Here is a 21,121-nt window from a genome sequence, read left to right as displayed (position 1 = left end):
CCAGAATAACTCACTCGGGCTACGCCCTCGTGAAATTATTCCGCGGACGTATAACCTCTTTTCGTGTATTAATAACATTAAAACACGATTTTTCTATACATTATTTCTTGTTTACATTAACAATGCATAATCCAGCCCAGAAGTGTTGGGTACTGCAGTTGCTTCCAAGACGTTCTCATGGGTAAAACGATCCTTAATTTTCCCGAACTTTGATGAAAGGGAAGAATGACTTTTGAAAATTAAGACTTCAATAATTATAGTTTCTATTCTAACCTATATAAAGAGTTCAGTTTAATAATATAGATCTGCAAGAAATCAGTTGTGACAGCACACTGTGTTTAATGGGAGAAATATATCTGGTACCACTATGTGTTCTTAAGTTTTCTATAGGATTCATTTTCTCCTTGATATGTTAATTTTTTGTTGTACTTGTTTGCTATCTTGTCAACTTTAGATAAATCTTATTATATCTGCCTTTGTCAAAATACATTTATAACTGAAATTGACTTTACACAAAAAGCAATACAGTAAACCTTGAAATGTCTTTATTGCACAAAGTATATGAAAATGATTCCATGCAAAAATACTTAATAATGTTAAATCACATCAACAATAATATATTATAATATATGCTTAACAATGAAATAAATACATAATACATGTCATGTACATAAAATATTCTCTCCTGTTTCAGCTCTAACATTTCCCAGACAAAGCCATTATAATTCTTAAGTATCTATAAATTTAAACATGATGGACTGGCATAACAATGCTGTCGACTGATTTTTGTAATAATTTGTCAATTAGCAAGTCTTTTTTATCTATCTGGGTTCCCAGATTCTGTTCACAGTTCTAACTATTTTATGCATCAATCTTTTTAAAAAGGCATTGTCAACTTTAGATATTAAATAATTATAAATAACAAAACCTTTTAAAAAACTAATATCTGTTCTATCATTGTTAATTGATTTCTCATCAATTATATTCTTATCAAATTTATTACAATCATCTGAAAAATCATAAAAGAACTGAAGAGGTTAAAATGGCATACACATCGTAAATGTTTTGTATATCAATGGGGCATCCCTCCGAATAAACATTAAAAAATTTAAGTTTTGTCACAAAACGAAAATCTATAAATATCAAAAATCTTAAATTAATATTTATGATTAGTATGTTAAGAACAAACAAGTCCTTTCTATCTAATACTACATTTCTATTGGGTATGTGTCACTTTTCTACATATTTACCATTACACGTGTTTTGTTAACAGTTGACGTTGAAAGGACAGCATTCTTGGCTATTCATAAATGTTTGGCATGAGCGAAGTGGAGAAAAACCATAAACAAGAGGCCCAAATGGGTTGAACTCATCTGAGGTGGATGGTGACCTTCACTTGCTTCTGACCATGTTTGGTGAAAATACATTATACAGTAAGCAGTTCACTAAAAGCTACTGAGTCTCTTTAATTTTTACTGTCAAATTCCCTGTAAGCTCACACGCAGAACCATTTGAACAAGAGCTGTATGATGACAGCGCGCTCGACTATTCGAAGAATTGATTGAAGAATGGGGTCAAAATATTTCCACAGATATTCAGACAAAAGAAATAAATAGATTAGACAAACAATTTTTCCTGTATTTCTTTGATTTCGATAAGTTTTGCACTAAATGGCAATGTATGAACCAATTTCAAATTCCAAGAAGGGCCATAATTCAGTCAAAATAATTATGTACTCTTGCCTACAGATGGAAATCATAATGAAAAACAAGTGTTCAAAGTTTAAAAGCCATATGTCAAATAGTTTTGACAAAACATGGACTTGTATGAAAACAGAACCAATTTAAAAGTCCAACAAGAGCACCGCCTTGCGGGTGCTGACGCTCATCTGATTTTTTTGTGTAATAGAAATATTGTCCTACCCATGATTTTCTAAGTCTAAAAAGGGCCATCATTCTTGCAAAAAGCAGGATAGAGTTATGTTTCTTGATGTACAGTGTCCACTTATGATGGTGAAAAACTGTTGCAAGTTTTAAAACAATAGCTTTGATAGTTTATGAGAAAAGTTGACTTAAACATAATACTCAACCAAGAAAATGATTTTCTAAGTCCAAAAGGGGCAATAATTATTGCAAAAAGCAGGATGGAGTTATGTTGCTTGCTGTACAGGGTCAGCTTATGATTGTGAACAAGTGTTGCAAGTTTCAAAGCAATAGCTTTGATAGTTTAAGAGAAAAAGTTGACCTAAACAAAAAACTTAACCAAGAAATCTGATATTTTCTAAGTCCAAAAGGGGCCATAAATCTTGCAAAAAGCAGGACGGAGTTATGTTTCTTGCTATACAGGGTCAACTTATGATGGTGAACAAGTGTTGCAAGTTTTAAAGCAATAGCTTTGATAGTTTAGGATAAAAGCTGACCTTAACATAAAACTTAACCAAGAAAACTGATTTTCTAAGTCCAAAAGGGGCAATAAATCTTGCAAAAAGCAAGATGGAGTTATGTTTCTTGATGTACAGGGTCTGCTTATGATGGTGAACAAGTATTCCAAGTTTCAAAGCAATAGCTTTGATAGTTTAGGAGAAAAGTTGACCTAAACATAAAACTTAACCAAGAAATCTGATATTTTCTAAGTACAAAAGGGGCCATAAATCTTAAAAAAAGCAAGATGGAGTTATGTTTCTTGCTATACAGGGTCAGCTTATGATGGTGAACAAGTATTCCAAGTTTCAAAGCAATAGCTTTGATAGTTTAGGAGAAAAGCTGACCTAAACATAAAACTTAACCAGGCAACGCCGACGCAGACGCCGACAACCGCTCAAGTGATGACAATAACTCCTCATTTTTTTTCAAAAAATCAGATGAGCTAAAAAGGGCCATAATTCAGCCAAAATAGATGACAGAAGTATGTTCTCTTTCCTACAGATAGAGACTATTATACTGAACAAGTGATAAAAGTTTCAAAGTCATATGTCAAACACTACAAACAAGAGGACCATGATGGTCCAGAATCGCTCACCTCTTCCCACATGACCCAGTTTTGAGTATGACCTCGTTTTTTCTATTATTTGACATAGTGACCTAGTTTCTGAGCTCATGTGAACCCAGTTTTGAAACTGACCAAGATATTATCAAGATAAAAATTCTGACCTATTTTTATGAAGATCCATTGAAAAATATGGTCTCTAGAGAGGTCACAAGGTTTTTCTATTATTTGACCTATTGACCTAGTTTTCAAAGGTACGTGACCCTGTTTTGAACTTTACCTAGATATCAAGGTGAACATTCTCACTAATTTTCAAGAAGATCTCATGAAAAATATGGCCTCTAGAGAGGTCACAAAGTTTTTCTATTTTTATACCTACTGGCCTAGTTTTTGACCACACATGAACCAGTTTCAAAATTGATCTAGATATCATCAAGGTGAACATTCAGATCAATTTTCATGAAGATCCATTGAAAAATATGGCCTCTAGAGAGGTCAAAAGATCTTTCTAATTTTAAACCTACTGACCTAGTTTTTGACCGCAGTTGACCCAGTTTCAAACCTGGCCTAGATATCATCAAGATGAACATTCAGACCAACTTTCATACAAATCCCATGAAAAGTATGACCTCTAGAGAGGTCGCAAGGTTTTTTTATTATTTGACCTACTGACCTAGTTTTTGATGGCACGTCACCCAGTTTCAAACTTGACCTAGATAGTCACAAGGTTTTTCTATTTCAAGACCTACTGACCTAGTTTTTGATCGCAGTTGACCCAGTTTCAAACTTGACCTACATATCATCAACATAAACATTCAGACCAACTTTCATACAGATCCCATGAAAAATATGGCCTCTAGAGAGGTCACAACGTTTTTTTCATTATTTGACCTACTGACCTACTTTTTGAAGGCACGTGACCTAGTTTCAAACTTGACCTAGATATTATCAAGATGAACATTCTGACCAATTTTTATGGAGTTCCATTCATAAGTATGGCCTCTAGAGAGGTCACAAGGCTCTTCTATTTTTAGACCTACTGACCTAGTTTTTGACCGCACATGACCCTGTTTCGACACTGACCTAGATATCATCAAGATGAAAATTCAGACCAACTTTCATACAGATCCCATGAAAAATATGGCCTTTAGAGAGGTCACAAGGTTTTTTTATTATTTGACCTACTGACCTAGTTTTTGATGGCACTTGACCCAGTTTCGAATCTGACCTAGATATCATCAAGATAAACATTCAGAACAACTTTCATACAGATCCCATGAAAAATATGGCCTTTAGAGAGGTCACAAGGTTTTTTTATTATTTGACCTACTGACCTAGTTTTTGACGGCAAGTGACCCACTTTCAAACTTGACCTAGATATCATCAAGATGAACATTCAAACCAATTTTCATACAGATCCCATGAAAATTATGGCCTCTAGACAGGTCACAAGGTTTTTCTATTATTTGACCTACTGACCTAGTTTTTGACGGCACGTGACCCACTTTCGAACTAGACCTAGATATCATCAAGGTGAACATTCTGACCAATTTTCATGAAGATCTCATGAAATATATGGCTTCTAGAGAGGTCACAAGGTTTTTCTATTTTTAGACCTACTGACCTAGTTTTTGATGGCACGTGACCCAGTTTAGAACTTGACTTAGATATCATCAAGGTGAACATTCTGACCAACTTTCATAAAGATCCATTGAGAAATGTGACCTCTAGAGTGGTCACAAGGTTTTTCTATTATTTGACCTACTGACCTAGTTTTTGATGGCACGTGACCCACTTTCAAACTTGACCTAGATATCATCAAGGTGAACATTCTGACTAATTTTCATGAAGATCTCATAAAAATATGGCCTCTAGAGAGGTCACAAGGTTTTTCTATTTTTAGACCTACTGACCTAGTTTTTGATGGCACGTGACCTAGTTTTGAACTTGGCCTAGATATCATCAAGGTGAATATTCTGACCAACTTTCATAAAGATCCCATGAAAAATGTGACCTCTAGAATGGTCACAAGCAAAAGTTTATGGACTGGCGCATGCACGCACGCAAGCACGACGGACACCGCGCGATCACAAAAGCTCACCTTGTCACTTTGAGAAAAACTGAGCGAATACTAAACAAGGTCACAAAAGGATAAGTTTGAAGAAGATCCATGAGAAGAAGTCAAACGATTTTAGTTTTTCTATTTTTAGCTCTCTTGGCCCCTAAAAGAGGGCTAGCAAAATAATTTCCATAAATCAAAGAGACCATTATTATTTTTAGGTATAATGATAATAGGGACATTAGTTAAGCAGATATAATAAATCTGAAATTGACTAACACTACTGTAAAATCATTTAATTTTGTGGGCATGAAATTTCGTGGTTTTGGCCAAAACGGCAATTTCGTGGGGATATGAATTCGTGGATTTCAACTTCTGAATTTAAAATGAATGGGAATTTTACTTGTTTGTTGGGATTAAGTTTAGCAGACTGACTCAACTACGATATCCACGAAGATTAGCACCCCACGAATATTAATGATTTCACAGTATTACAATATCTGAACCAAATGATCTTGACTTTTTGGATACCTGACCTAAATCAAAAGATGTCTGCTCCTTATCATGATCAACCATTACATGAAGTCTGGGGATGATAGGGGAAGTAGTTAAGAAAATATAAAGAAATTGATAATGGTGTCATATGCTGAGGCGAGTACAACAGCCCTTCTTATTCTTCGATTGGTTGATCTAATAATTACCGCATAGAAGCTTTTTCAAAATAACATACTTTTTTATCTAAAACTACTAACAATTAAAAGCAACAGGCATATATCCTGAGGTATGCTCCTTTAAGAATGTATATCTGGATGTATGTCTCTTTAAGAGAGGTATAAACTAATGCACTACAGAGTCCATCTCACTTTCTTTTTTTGGCTGTCCTGTCTTTGCTGATACCTGGGGTTTACTGTCCCCCTTTGAACTGAAATATAAGAAATAGAATAGATGAGACAAATATTTCTTTATTCACTTTTTGGGACCACACAAAATGACTGGATAAAATCTCTACACAATGGATTCCCCGATATTAAAGAAATTCATCATAACCAATGCTGAAAAGAATGAAAGTGCCAGAATATGATGTTAAAGACTGATAAAAACATGACATGTAGTAATCCCTTATACCAGGGTGATAGGTATTTTTATAAAGTAATACTCAACCAAGTTAGAACAGACATAAAGACACTGAACACCTATAATTCCAAAAACAAATTTGGAATTTACTCCTGAACATATTTAGATGTCTTTTACCTATAATTTCTTCAAAATGTTTCAGTTTCAAAATAAAAATAAATGTCAATCAAGTGTAGTACACTACATTTGGCTCAAAAATAAGATGTTCCATCATGAATTATGACGTCGTGACACTATTTCAAGATGACAACTTCCAAAATGTCAAGCACAGCCAATGATGTATGTGATTTCAGCAAGAAATAGCAATGAAATTTAGGGTAAAGCTAAATGAAATAAAATCTGTCAATACATATTGGTGATTTGTGAAAAAATACATGCTATTTCAACATTCCTGTGAAATTTCTAGAAAATGACTTGCTAAGAAGTATACACCAAATAAACACTGTTTCAAAGTAAAACTGAACAGTAATCAACATAAAGGAGACTTGTCATAGAAAACAGTTCAGTATTAAACAGAAAAAGGTAAACTAGTAAATTACCAGTAGGTGAACCGCATTACAACAGTTATAGACAGCTTCTTTAAAACATGAGGGTCATTGACCCTAAAGCGCTCACCTGTGTACAAGGCTTCAAGTGTGTTTGTATTAGTACAGAGTTAGGTTTCTTCTATGTTAGCTTATATTATATACATTTCACATACATTTTTGAACCTAGGGCAATAATTTGAATAATTATGGTAGAAATTGCAAATCTGATATCATATGCCACATATCAAAGCCCTAGTCTTATTGATTCAGAGAAGAAGATTTTCAAAATTTCTTATATAAAAGCCTATAGTAAGTACATGTCAAACACAGGGGCGTGGCCATTTTTTTACCTAAGGGTAAGTATGGTACAAAGTCAAAAGCTTATATCAAATGCAAAAAATTAAAGCTCTAGAGAAAAGGATTTTTAAAGTCTGATAGCTAAAAACCTATTTTTAACCAAAAAGACCCACATGTTCAATGAACCGGGCCATTTGAACAACTTTGAAAGCGGGCTACCAAGAGATCATTTGTGAAAAGTTTCAACAAAATCCATTCCCTGTTTTTGGAGGAGATACTGTTTAAAGAAATTATTGATGAAAAGTGACCACGCCCACTCAGGTGGTCATGTTTTTTGACAAATCAGAAAAATTGTATAAGGTCACACAAGAACCATTTGTGTAAAATTATTTTAAAATCGGGGTAGCAGTTTCACACAAGAATATTTTTAAAGTTTCAACTATATACATATAGGGAAAAGTGACCATGCCCTCTGCCATGTTTTTTTACGAATCAAAATAATTTGAACAATCTCGGTAGATGGTCACACAAGGACTATTTGTGTAAATTTATTTTAAAATCGGGCTAGCAGTTTCACACAAGAAGATTTTTTAAATTTCCACTATATACATACATGTATATGGAAAAGTGACTATGCCCCCTGGCGGCCATGATTTTTGACGTATCGGTATAATCTGATCAAGCTTGGTAGAGGGTCACACAAGGACCAGTTGAGTAAAATTATTCTAAAATCAGGCTAGCAGTTTCACACAAGAACATTTTTAAAGTTTTCACTATATACATATACGGAAAAGTGACCACGCCCCTGGCGACCATGTTTTTACACGAATAAAAATAATTTGAACCATCTTGGTAGAGGGTCACACAAGGACTATTTGTGTAAAATAATTTTAAAATCGGTCCAGCAGTTTCACACAAGAAGATTTTTTAAATTTCCACTAAGGGAAAAGTGACCACGCGCCCCTTCGCGGTCATGTTTTTTTTAATCGGTACATTTACATAATCTTGGTAGAGGGTGACATTAGGACGGTACCATTTGTGTGAAATTATTTCAAAATCGGATGATTGATTTAGGAGGAGATGTCGTTTGAAGATTTTTCTATTTTTAGCTCTGGCGGCCCTTATGTGCAACAAAGCGTAACCGTTTGAAAAAGTTTGGTAGAGGACCATCCAAGGAACATCCATGCCAAGTTTCATAAATATCCCTTCAGTGGTTTTGGAGGAGATGTCTTTTAAACACAATTGTTGATGACCGACGGAACCACGACGGACACAGCGTGACCACAATAGCTCACCCTGAGCATTGCTCAGGTGAGCTAAAAACACTAAATAAAATGCAGATTGGAAGATTTGTTTGTTTGTTTGTCTGTTTTGTGTTTATTTCAGTTATGAAATGACAGTTAACCTAACCAATGTTCCTAGATTCTGTACCAGTATTAACCTGTTCTCTACAAGTAACTGCCAACTTCCCCACATGAGTCAGAGGTGGAGGAATAATTTCAGACACAATATTTTTCATCAAATCATCGGCGACACTGAGAACATGCGCGTCGCCCGAGGATCAAATTCATGACCCTGTGATCCGCAGATCGGCACTCTCTCTATTAAGCTAAGTGGGATGGCTGTTGGTTGGATGATTTTCATGTGACTTGATATAGACATTAAACATATAATTTATGTTTCATATTTGATTTACTTTTGAATATAAGGCAGGTAATCATTCTCAAGTATTCTGAATTTGTGTGTCACTGCTTGCTTGAAACAGTAAAAATAAAACTTGAAAATTTACTGAGACTACATTCTAACATGGTATGATTACCAGTTAAGCAAAGAAGGTGGTCAGGCTTTGTATATTCTGTGATAAACTGTTACAATGGTTGATGCGCAGACCAGTAAGAGAAAGTTATGACATCAATTATGACGTCAATTTGCCACAAGTCATCCAGTTTATTTACTACTTGAATAAATGCAGTCCAACATAATTTTTACCAAAGTATTTTAAAGAGCATAAGAATGAAAACAATCAAGGCCTTTTTGCGTTTTATCATCTAATTTATCACGGTTCATCATTTAGATGCATGGGCATTTTACATATCAGGTTCATGCCCTCATGGTTCAATTCTTCCTCATCTGAACTATGATCAATTAGATGACAAGGTGCTCGAAGGCCTCGATTATCTTATCAGTATCTGATGACTGATAGCCAATAACTTATACAGACAGAGATAACAGAGAAGGGAAGGGTAGTACAGCAGAACGTAGGCTTGGCAAAACCATTGATTTCAGGGTTTTTTTTCAGCTGTTTTTATAGCCATTACTCGGCTATATTCCCAATGTCAAAAAGTATGTATTTTCCCCAAAATGAGTGCAAAAATTCCCAATCTACGTTCTGAAAAAAAATTTCATCAAAATTGCACAAACATTGACCAAATTATGGACAATTTTGTAATGGCAGTATGCTAAAGATGTTCTACAATGCGAAATAAGTGTACAAGAAAGTGCTTAAACACATCTTTACTATATCATATTGGACTAAATATTTCCCAATTTGGAACATTTACGCGTCAAAATTCCCAATTTTAGAGGTATAGGCTATGTTCCCAAATTAGCTAGAAAAAACCCTGGATTTAAGGCATAACAGTTTTCTAAGACTAAATTGGAGATGTGTATTTTTTCTATGAAAATGAAACAGAATACAAGTATACGGAAAGGACATCAAAATAAATCTAAGCAACAAAATCACTTGTAACTTATGGTTAATAGCTGTGCATCTGCCGTAAGTACTGGAGCAAACAGCATGTTGCTATATATAAACTGAGAAAGACCTACTCAGAAAGTTACGTTGAACTAAACAATATAGACCACAACATGTATTACTACCATATTTAATCATTATGCTCAGACATAACTCGTCTGGCTCTGCCCTTGCGTTTTGAAGTATGTCTTGGCCTGACATGAGCTGGGGTGGCCGGCCGCTCAAACCCACCACCATCTAAGTTTATATTGGGAGAGGATATTGTTGAGTACATGCTAGGATTGTTCTTTATCTGCTCTCTGAAATACCCATACATAGTTGAGGCAATTTACATTTGTATATTGTTCACTCTTACTTTATTTTATTCTTTATTCTGCTTATAAGACAGTTTTTTCTTTAATAAAATATAATTTTGATAAACATTATATCAAATATTAGATGTTAACAAGAGCATGCTAAATTAGTATAATGTGCCAATATTACATAAAGATTTACAGGTAAAGCAAAGCGCAGTATGCTTGGAAGTTGCAGAAATGAGAGATACTAACAAGTGCTGCCAGTGGTGACAGCGCTCTAGACTGTATAAATGCATGATAGTGACATACTGAGGAAATTACAGCTATCACCAGAGTGATAAATATTCTCCCCATCACCACCACAAGATGATGATATTGAACAACAGTTTATGGTCCAATCTACTTAGTAATAACACTGATGAGACTGGAAGTGCATCAAAAGCATAATTTCTAATGATAAAAGGGACATAATTTATGGAATATTTCTACAAGAGTTATTGGCCTTGTGTCAATTGATGTGGGTGATTACTTCGAACATCTATTCCAAGTTTAAATCCAATTCATTTAGTTATACCTGAGACAGACTAAAGACTAAAAGTGCATAAAACCATTAACTTGAAATTCAAAGTAATATTAATAAGGGGATAGAATTCATAAAATAATTTGAGCTGAAGGTTTGGACCTTGTGTCAGCTGATGTAGGTGATCATAAATCACAACTATTTTAGTGAAAATCAAAACCATTTGATAACAGAATGAAAGTGCATCAAAACTCATACCTGAAATTCTGTATCAGAAGGGAGCATAATTCATTTATACTAGTGCCAGAGTTATGGCCCTTGTGTCATATGATGTGGGTATGGATGTGGAACAACTAATCTAGGTCTGAATCAAATCCAGTAGTAACAAGAAAATATTGTTTAAACTGATATGATCTCCGAAATATGGTAACTGCATATCAAAAGCCACAAAAGCAGTGCTCGTCTTAGTTGTGAAGATTAAAAAAAAGTTTCCAAGAACTCCAGCAAGAATTTGTTCAGGAAAAGATATGCGTATCTCCTCTGGGAAGTGAAGCTTGCTATGAAAATTTGCTGAATATCAACCAATGTTTGTTGAGGAATACTCAGTTACAGTAAGTGGGGGATAGAGTACAAAGGAGTATGAGAGATACCAGTCCAAAGAAATAGTATAAGCTAAAACTTAAGTCAAACTGAAAAGCAATGCCATAAAACTTTAACCGACACTTATAAAATCTAACCCACGTGACCTTCACCTTTGAGGTACCCAACCCCTTAACTAACTGACAAACTAATTTGGCCTTTGCTCATATTGCTCACCTTCTGTTTTGTTCATAGTCTATTTGCTGTTTTAGAAACATTGAATTCTTGAGTAGGTCCTGGATACTTGTGAAGTGGCTGGAGCTTTTATGCATCTCATGCACTGCACTGTAACACAACAAAAACGCAAATCAGAAATATAAAAGGTCTTAAATGATGCACGCTTAAAAAGAAACATAACTCTAAAAATTCATACTATGACTTCAGTACTTATTCAAACTTTTCAACAGACTTGCATTCTAACCAGGTAAAAACCTTGTGGCTTTGAACATTCTGATGGACAGACGGACAGGAGATGATGGCTGATAACAACTTATTGTGCTCAGGTGAGCTAAATAAATGTTAAGATAGTAATGCAATAAAAGATTAAAATAAGTGCACAGAAGAATACGGGAACAACTTGCATGGCTAACACCATTCTGACAGACAAACACACTGCATAGCTTACATCGTGTGTTCGATCCCCAGCCGCGTCATACCAAAGATGTGAAAAACGGTACCAGTAGCACCCTTGCTTGGCGCTCAGCATTAAAAGGGAAACTGGCCTCTTCTCTCATACCCTCGTGGCGATGGATTCCATCAGAAATGAGGTGTCAAGAGTGATTAATATAAGTTGTAGAACTTGCTTCACAATCGACCTAACATTAGTTAGTATAAACTAAACACATCACATGGCTAACACTATTTTTATTACATGGCTAACACCATTTTTATTACATGGCTAACACCATTCTGACAGTGACATCTAATGAATTCCACTTAAGCTAGATTGGTGTTGCTCCTTCCATTAGGTTTCATTCATGAACATGCCAGGTTGCATTCTTTACTTCCAAAAAGTCATACAGACTGTGTTACAAAATTCCAATGACAAAACATATTCTACAGCCAATGCCGTTCAATAACCTAAAATGAAACTTACTTAGCAGCATATTCGGCATCAAATGAGGCTCCCTGCACTTTCTGCTGTAAATCTTGCACTTCGTGCTAAAAAATAAAAGATTAAATAGTAGAAAGGCATGCAATCTCAATTTTAGGTTGACTCAGATACAACCAATCATCATAGCCAAGCGAGAAATAACTTTTAAGCATCAATGTTTGAAACTTTGAGATTTTCTCCTGTCCTCCTTTATAACTTGCCATTTTACCCTGCAATAAGTTGATATCTGACTTAGTCTGGGATACCCTCATGTGTAAGGCTACTGCTGTTAAAGTCAGTTATTCTGAGGCATTTTCTGAATCACAGGATAAATTTACAACTGATAAGGCAAGACTAATTTACATAGAATTTGATCAGCTGTGAAAATTTGACTGAGCAAAATGATTAAGGTAACGGATGACTGGAAATATAACAAGCCTTTAATCATGTTTTTTAAAGCATAAACAAGAGAGGCAAATCTCATAATATATTTCCTCAAATCTCATCGTTATACTTAACCCTTACCCTGCTAAATTTCTATAATGAACTTGTCCATCTTTCAATTTGGACAGTACCATTTACTGTTAAAAGGGGTGTATACCAAAAAGATACTTGCTGAACAGCGAACAGTGAAGATCATGATCAGACTGCATGAATGTGCAGGCTGATCATGATCTACACTGGTCACAAAGGCAGAACCAATCGTGTCCAGCATGGTATGGGTTAATACTGCCAAAATACTGCTCGTTATTGCATTGTCATATCGTGTCAAAATATACCTTTGTTTCTGCTAGTTGTGGTAGGCATTTTCTAACATGTTCCTGGATTCTGAAGAAAGCTAATGATGGTTCATTTGCTATAACATTCATACTCTCTGACAGTTTCTCTGTCACTGAAATACAGAATTAAAACTCTTGTCTCATACAACAATGTTGAGCTAACATTAACGTTATAATGTCTTCCATGTGACATGCCAACATTTACATCACTTATAAATTAGTCTGACTGACTTATTTTCTTACAGGTGAAAGTTTAACGTAATAATCAAGAAACATTTTAAGTTAATCTAACTACAGTTTTCAGAAAAACTAGGCCTTCTGTCTTCCTGTTTTTGTACAGTAACTGACCAGTTTTAAACAGCAGTACTAAAATAAATTACAGTTCCACCAACAAAAACTGTTGGTATATAAATTAATACTCTAAACCTTTTTAGCATATATACAACTAGCTGTCACATGCTCTGTATTACTAAAATTGTTTCTTTATAATTATTCTATATATCCTAGCCTTTTATTTTTCATAATTATTTCAACTTTAAGCCTGCTGGTGGCAAACTGATCATGGTCTGCACTGTTTGCTATTCGGTCAGTAAATTTTCAGTGAACACCTCTTTGAGTAATAAGTGGTACTACCCAAATTGAATGATGAACCAGTCCATTTTAGAAATTTGGCAGGGTAATGGTTAAAAGTTACGATGAGGTTTAGTCAATGGCTCACCCTTTTTGGTCTTTGCCTCAAGTTCAAGGTCAGGGTTGGCCTCACGGAACATCTGTACCTGTGCTAGTCTGTTATATCTACTATCTCCTCCTGTAACAAGAAAATTATGCTGTTACAACAACAAATCACTTTATCATGAGTCAGTGTAGAAAAGAAACTGCAACTTGGCAAATCTTGCAGATTTTGACTTTCTTATACAGCAAAATTTTTTAAAAATAAGACACTTAAGCAATGAATGCAACTATTAAACAAAATACAAGTAGACTCAATTTGATCATCTGCTCATGTGAATTACTGAAATATGTGCTAACATCTCTCATGCCCTCTGGTATTGGCCTTAAATACTCTATAAGTAAAAGAAGTTCAAAAGTTAGCTATTTAAGGAAATTTCCTAAAAAAAAATCCATGGACAGAATTTTTTCTCACTTTTACATAAATCTATTTCTGTATGTTCTCTATTATTTTCAGCAATCAAAAGGCTATGTCACCATGCTCTGTTTTTACGTTATGGAGAGGAGAAGTTCGGGAAGCATATGAAAAATCTGAAATTGGTATTTAGATATTTGTAAACCAAGAACTGAAGCTAACTGTGAACAAGTTTCATGACAAATTTGTTTAATTTTCTTTGAATTTTTTCACTTCAGTGCACGGAATATATATTTATCTGAAACAAATATTTATAATCTAATATAAATTCCAAAATTAATATGAAACCAGAATGTGTCTGTAGGACACAGGGTGTGCCCCCACTGGTACATTTGTCACAAATAAGGGGAAATAATTCAACTGTTTGCAGTCTTAATGGGGTATAGCCCCAAAAACATTTTATGAAAAGGATTCATTATTCTATACCATATACTTTTTGAGCTATGAGCATCACAAACAAAAAATCCACTATTTTGGCTATTTCAAGGGCCATTACTCTGTAATAAAAGCTAAGATTCTCAAGAAGAATACCAAGTGTGCAAGGTCACATTATGATAAAGACTCAAGCAAGGTTTCATGAATTTACATTAAATACTTTTTGAGTTAGGCACATAATTAGGTGAAAATGTGCATTTTTTTACTATTTCAGGGGCCATAACTTTAAAAATAGGGGAAGGAGCCCGCAAAAAATAAGAGGTGTGCAAGTTCATATCATGAGAAAGGCTCATGTAAGTTTTCATCCATTTATATCATATACTTTTTGAGCTAAGTGCGTCACAAGGTGAAAATGTGCATTTTTGACTATTTCAAGGGTAATTTCTCTGAAAATATGGGGCGGAGGCAGACAAAAAATAAAAGGTGTGCAAGTTCATATCATGATAAAGACTCATGCAAGGTTTAATATTAAATACTTTTTGAGCTAGGCATGTCACAAGGTAAAAATATGCATTTTTGACTATTTCAGGGGCCATAACTCTGGAAATATGGGGCAGACCCAGATGAAAAATAGGAGGTGCACAAGTTAATATCATGATTAAGACTCATGCAAGATTTCATGAATCTACATCAAATACTTTTTGAGCTACGCATGTCACAAGGTGAAAATGTCCATTTTTGACTATTTCAGGGGCCATAACTCTGGAAATAGGGGCGGAGCCAAAGAAAAGTAAGAGGTGCGCAAGTTCATATCATGATAAAGACTCATGCAAGGTTTCATCAATTTGTATCAAATTCTTTTTGTGCTAAGCACATTACGAACTTCGGACGGATGCACGGACAAGAGCAAATCCATATGCCCCCACAACTCATGGGGGATGGGGGCACAAAAAATTTATATTGTGTTTTTTTAAGATTTTATCTAAATGATCAAAGTTTTAAGATGCTTTCTGCATGATGTCTGAATGAACCTTTTCTCGCATTACAAACCAATTGTTTATCATGTTAAAACTGAATTAATTGAATTGTACTGTATGGCGACCCAGAATTTAGGACGACCCAGAAACCCAGACAGTCGCGTAAATGCTTATTTTGGCGTTCTTTTTTATCATTTGCTGACAAGTACACAGACGCTTGCTCAATGTGCAATATTCACTGCAACATTAAAATTTTTGCAAATTGGTAAGTAAAACTTGCAAAATTGGAATATTTACATTTGTTCACGAAATGCTGAGACAACTCCCGCTGGGGGAAGCTGCATGTGCTTTCAGTGTGCATGTGCATAGTGCATACTCATGTTTTGAGTCCCCAACATTATTCAAGGGGTACTCATCTACAATCTGCTAAATGCAGACCAGAAAATTGCATGTTTTAAAATGAAAAAAATGGGTAGATAGTGCCAGACTTAAATAAAACTTTCCAGAAGATAACGGACATTATTTATTTCTTAAGTTACTTTTTAAACAAAAGTCTCAAAAGATGAATTTAATAAGCAGGGTCACGTCAAACAAATCAATCAAAGGAGAAAACTCGCAGTTTTAAGCCAAAAAAACCCACTGAGGTAGCCTCCCACATTGGTTGCGAGACAGAAATAATGATAATTTGCGTTTTCCTACTGTCTGATTTCTGGGTCCTGCAACATGCTAAAAACGTTAAATTTACGTACCCTCAGTGACTTGTCAGTTTATTTTTAGATACAACAAAGTCGGATTTTGTGACAACAAAGAACTGATCTTGATTCAGGTAATATTTCATGGATCTTTCAAGTTGCATTAAAAATGAAAATATGACAGCTGAAAAGGTTGTAAAATTGTCCGATTCTGGGTCGTCAACCAGTATATGCAGGGATATAAACTAACTCGCCCTGGCTGAGTGCAACCAGATTTAAAGCTGGTCAAGTCAATCTTCAAAGATAGTCGCCCAACCGGCGAATTGCTTTGGATTCTTCTAATGTCAATATTCTGGGTCTTGAGGAGTGTTCTTTATTTAAGAAATTGATGTATTTTGGCAGGAATCAAATTACAAGACTAATCATTAAGTATGTAGAGCTAAACCGTTGTTTGTTTATTTTTTCCGCAAATAATAGCTGGGCCCCTAAAATTTACCTGTAACAAGCCCAGATGGCTTATAGGGTCTGATAAGTTTATAAGGCCTAAAAAAATTCTTTGTTTCCGGTATCATGCTAAAAAAAATAGGGTAGGCAGGTCGGATGTTTTGGTTTGAAATCTTTTTAATTGAGATGTTTCAGAAATTATTTTTATGTCAAACAAGAGCACCGCCTTGCGGGTGCTGATGCTCATCTGATTTTTTTTTGTATAATAGAAATATTGTCCTACCCATGATTTTCTAAGTCTAAAAAGGGCCATCATTCTTGCAAAAAGCAGGATAGAGTTACGTTTCTTGATGTACAGTGTCCACTTATGATGGTGAAAAACTGTTGCAAGTTTTAAAGCAATAGCTTTGATAGTTTATGAGAAAAGTTGACTTAAACATAATATTCAACCAAGAAAATGATTTTTCTAAGTCAAAAGGGGCAATAATTATTGCAAAAAGCAGGATGGAGTTATGCTGCTTGCTGTACAGGGTCAGCTTATGATGGTGAACAAGTGTTGCAAGTTTCAAAGCAATAGCTTTGATAGTTTAAGAGAAAAAGTTTACCTAAACATAAAACTTAACCAAGAAATCTGATATTTTCTAAGTCCAAAAGGGGCCATAAATCTTGCAAAAAGCAGGATGGAGTTATGTTTCTTGCTGTACAGGGTAAGCCTATGATGGTGAACAAGTGTTGCAAGTTTTAAAGCAATAGCTTTGATAGTTTAGGATAAAAGCTGACCTAAACATTAAACTTAACCAAGAAAACTGATTTTCTAAGTCCAAAAGGGGCAATAATTATTGCAAAAAGCAAGATGGAGTTATGTTTCTTGATGTACAGGGTCTGCTTATGATGGTGAACAAGTATTCCAAGTTTCAAAGCAATAGCTTTGATAGTTTAGGAGAAAAGTTGACCTAAACATAAAACTTAACCAAGAAATCTGATATTTTCTAAGTACAAAAGGGGCCATAAATCTTGCAAAAAGCAAGATGGAGTTATGTTTCTTGCTATACAGGGTCAGCTTATGATGGTGAACAAGTATTCCAAGTTTCAAAGCAATAGCTTTGATAGTTTAGGAGAAAAGCTGACCTAAACATAAAACTTAACCAGGCAACGCCGACGCAGACGCCGACAACCGCTCAAGTGATGACAATAACTCATCATTTTTTTCCAAAAAATCAGATGAGCTAAAAATGAATAGTATTACAGATAAGGGGGTTATGTCTTTACTAGAGCATCAGTACATTGTAAGTTGATTTCTAACATCACTGACCATGTTCAAAGATAAAAAGTGAAGTTTTGCATTTTTTTGTTAAAAAGTTGAAAAAATATTCTCAAAGGTCATAAAAACATTTAGGGTTGGGCCAAAAATTTATGGTAGGTCGGGATATGCCTTAACCTTGCTGGTAAACAGGCTACAGTATATGAGTTTAGTTTAATTTAATAAAAAAAAAACACCATGAGTTCACTTCAGGGTGTCCACACCCAACCTGTTCACTTATTGTCTCCAATATCATGAAGAAGGTGGAGTTTTTTACAACGAAGTTAATTTTCGCTGAGAAGAAAACACAGCTTAACTGCACCAGAAGAGCCGAAAGTGTCCATTTATCAGTGCTTTTGGGTATAGCGGATTTTAGGGTATAGAAGATAGGGTGATAAATTTTATATTTAGTCTTGAATTATTGTATAAATTTTCATATCATTCTTATACTGGCATGCAGGCAGACATTCTGACATACATTTTAAATGTTTACTTTCTGTTATTTTTCATATGTCATTAAATGAAAATTGAAGCCGACTACTGACTATATAAATCAGTGTGTATGTAAATAACGTCAGTGAATCAGAAGTATTTGATAGAAATTTAAAAAGCTGGATGTTTTTGAAAAGGTAATATATTATTATTCTGATTTATAGTGAAAAAATATTGGGAAGTAAGTTTGTTTAGATATGGATTATAAACTAATACTGGAAAAATTTGACCAAAGCTATCCTGTACACCCTAAATCAGTGCATACTTAAACAATGGCATGAAGAAAAAAAACACATGTATTTCTATTAAAAGCTGAATGTAAAATTCAGAGTTCTGCCAAGGATTTCAGCATGATGGGCCCATGGCCCATCTACCCTGAAAACATGGGGCCATTCTGAAACTTTTGGGGCCATTCAAAAAGAACCAATTTTACATTAAAAAGACTTTACATTTCTTATGCATTTAAGAAGTGTATTTTTTTCTTAAAATGTAAAATTATACACAAAGTTCATGCCATTTATTCTCTTTTCCTTATAACTTAACCATGTATACTCAACCAATAACTTCTTCTGAAAGCTCTGTTTGTCAGATGTTTTACTCTTACTTTTTCGCTCTACTCAAATTACTTGACTGGGTGGGGGTCGGATCACTCTGTGATTCTGTGGTTGTTGTTTAATGTTCAGCGACAAATGTAGTTGAATCGTCGCTTTTGTTCAATGTATCATTTCTATTTGTATCTTTCCCAGGTGTAACTAAAGTCTGGTTTATTTTCTTAGAGGCAGGAGGACTGAAAAATTTGTGCAAAATCGCTTTTCCTTTCGGTGCAGCCACCATTTTGATACAATCATGGTGCAATTATCACGACACATTATTTTTTCAAATTCAAATCCGTCACAGTGATCTCCCCTTGAGGTATGCCTATCTACCGTGCAAGACCGGCAAACTAGCGATTGTTATCGAGTTTCAGATTTTCTGGCGCGCCAAAGGCCCATCGACGCGAAATTTGCTGCGCCATTCATATTTTTTTTCGCGCCAATGGCGCAAAAACGCAGCCTCGGCAGAACTCTGAAAATTGTAAAATATAGCTGTCTTCTGTATGTTATACAGCAAAAAACTACTAAATTTCATTTCTTTGAATTGGAATTCATAATTTTAAAATTTAACATGTCCAAAACATTGCGGAATGATATTAATTTCACTTGGGTAATGATTACATTTTACTCGGACTTTATCATAGACTGCCTGTGTAAAATCTCAAACTTATAACCAAAATAAAGGTATTAAATGCATATAATTTTTCAATGAAACTTCAAAGTTTTGTTGTTTGTAGCATATCATCTGGGGCATATGCAGTGAAAAATCTTAATTTGATTTCTAAAATAGTGTGATATTTATTTCTAAAGTCACTATATGTTCATTGTAAATATATTTCGTTATACCCAAGTGGAAACTGACAGGTACCCGAAAATGCAGCTAGAGGATTGGTCAGTTAGAACCCCTAATATATGGTGATGTCATGATAAAGTTATGAATACAGGAATAATTAGTTAGCTATCAGCTATACCCTAAAGCACTGTACCTGAACCCATTCTAATAAGTTTACATCTGTAGTAACATCTATGTATCAGTCTGCAAAATCAAAGGTCAATTAAACTGCAGAGGTCTACAAGTCATGTAAATACTGAAATATTATCCGGAGTAGAATCAGCATCCGAATACCTAACATTTTTACAGATATATTCTAATATTTCACGTTCTACACACACTCTGTCGAAGAAAGGTCTGACAGAAGACATTACCTTGCATTCTAGGTTGTGCTTCTGTTACATAACTGAAAGCATTTTCCATTTAATTTGGCAAAAGGCAGCATCTGTTGACACACAAAAACCAATTGAAGCAATATTTGCGCATGAATCAATCGTCCGATAACGTTGTAATCACATAAAGATCAGCGGACACCATTGTTTTATTGTGTATGGTCAGATACCACCAATTCAAAAATGGAGAAAGAAGGGAACTTATTGGAAGTAAGGTAATCGTATACATGGGAATAGGGTAATGTTTGTCCCTTCTGATTGGTCAGTGATGTAAAACATAGAAGACTGGATTCTCGTCTTGTAATGTTGTTATAAAATCTAACATCATCTTGTTGCCACAGGTGCCCGTCCAGTCTTGGTGCCCATATGGGTGCCGCCCCCTCAAAAAAAAAAAAAAAAAAAAATTAAAAACACTGTTTTAAGCCTAAAACGAAAAAAAAAAATTTTGAAAACATTTTTTTCCATATATATACTCATATGGAAAAGGTGCATGTGTTGCCGTAACGCTATGGAGGTTTACTAGGACACGCTGTGGAACAACCAAAATGTCCAGTTCAGTACCAATGCAAGCTACCCTGCTGCAATTTACATATCATGCATTTATGAAATAGTAAACAATCCTATTCTACCTAGTAAACAGCCTTAAATAACTTCCATTTAAATTCAAACAAGCCAAATTATCTAGACACTTGCAAAATAACAGTGACGATCGGCCATTTTGTTTCAAAACGAAAGTAGAAAACCTTTTCCGTTGTTTGCGTCTTAGAATTTAAATGTAAGTTATTTAAGGCTGTTT

At 34.7% G+C, this 21,121-nt stretch overlaps 1 protein-coding gene across 1 annotated transcript; it reads right to left on the bottom strand.

Annotated features, from left to right (window-relative positions):
• Nucleotides 1-530: 530 nt before the first annotated feature.
• On the bottom strand, nucleotides 531-20,455 carry LOC123566385 (BLOC-1-related complex subunit 8-like). The gene is made up of 6 exons (XM_045360413.2): nucleotides 20,308-20,455; nucleotides 13,803-13,892; nucleotides 13,085-13,197; nucleotides 12,309-12,373; nucleotides 11,390-11,497; nucleotides 531-5,966 (listed from the first exon to the last, which is right to left on the bottom strand). Exons 1-6 carry the CDS (start codon nucleotides 20,354-20,356, stop codon nucleotides 5,882-5,884), a joined length of 510 nt encoding a protein of 169 aa, XP_045216348.2. The 5' UTR covers nucleotides 20,357-20,455; the 3' UTR covers nucleotides 531-5,881.
• Nucleotides 20,456-21,121: the final 666 nt, after the last annotated feature.

The sequence above is a fragment of the Mercenaria mercenaria genome, chromosome 8 (genome assembly GCF_021730395.1).
Source record: "Mercenaria mercenaria strain notata chromosome 8, MADL_Memer_1, whole genome shotgun sequence".
NCBI classification, from domain to species: Eukaryota; Metazoa; Mollusca; class Bivalvia; order Venerida; family Veneridae; genus Mercenaria; species Mercenaria mercenaria.
Note: the sequence above shows the minus strand (reverse complement) of the source record. Positions and strands in the feature narration are given on the sequence as shown.

What these genes read in the sequence shown, in the direction of transcription:
- LOC123566385 (XM_045360413.2), bottom strand. Translation starts at nt 20,356, where the DNA reads ATGGAAAATGCTTTCAGTTATGTAACAGAAGCACAACCTAGAATGCAA. An exon ending in AGCACAACCTAGAATGCAAG is followed by an intron (nt 13,893 to 20,307) that starts GTAATGTCTTCT and finishes TTCTTGTTACAG; the next exon opens with GAGGAGATAGTAGATATAAC. An exon ending in GACTATGAACAAAACAGAAG is followed by an intron (nt 5,967 to 11,389) that starts GTGAGCAATATG and finishes CTTATATTTCAG; the next exon opens with TTCAAAGGGGGACAGTAAAC.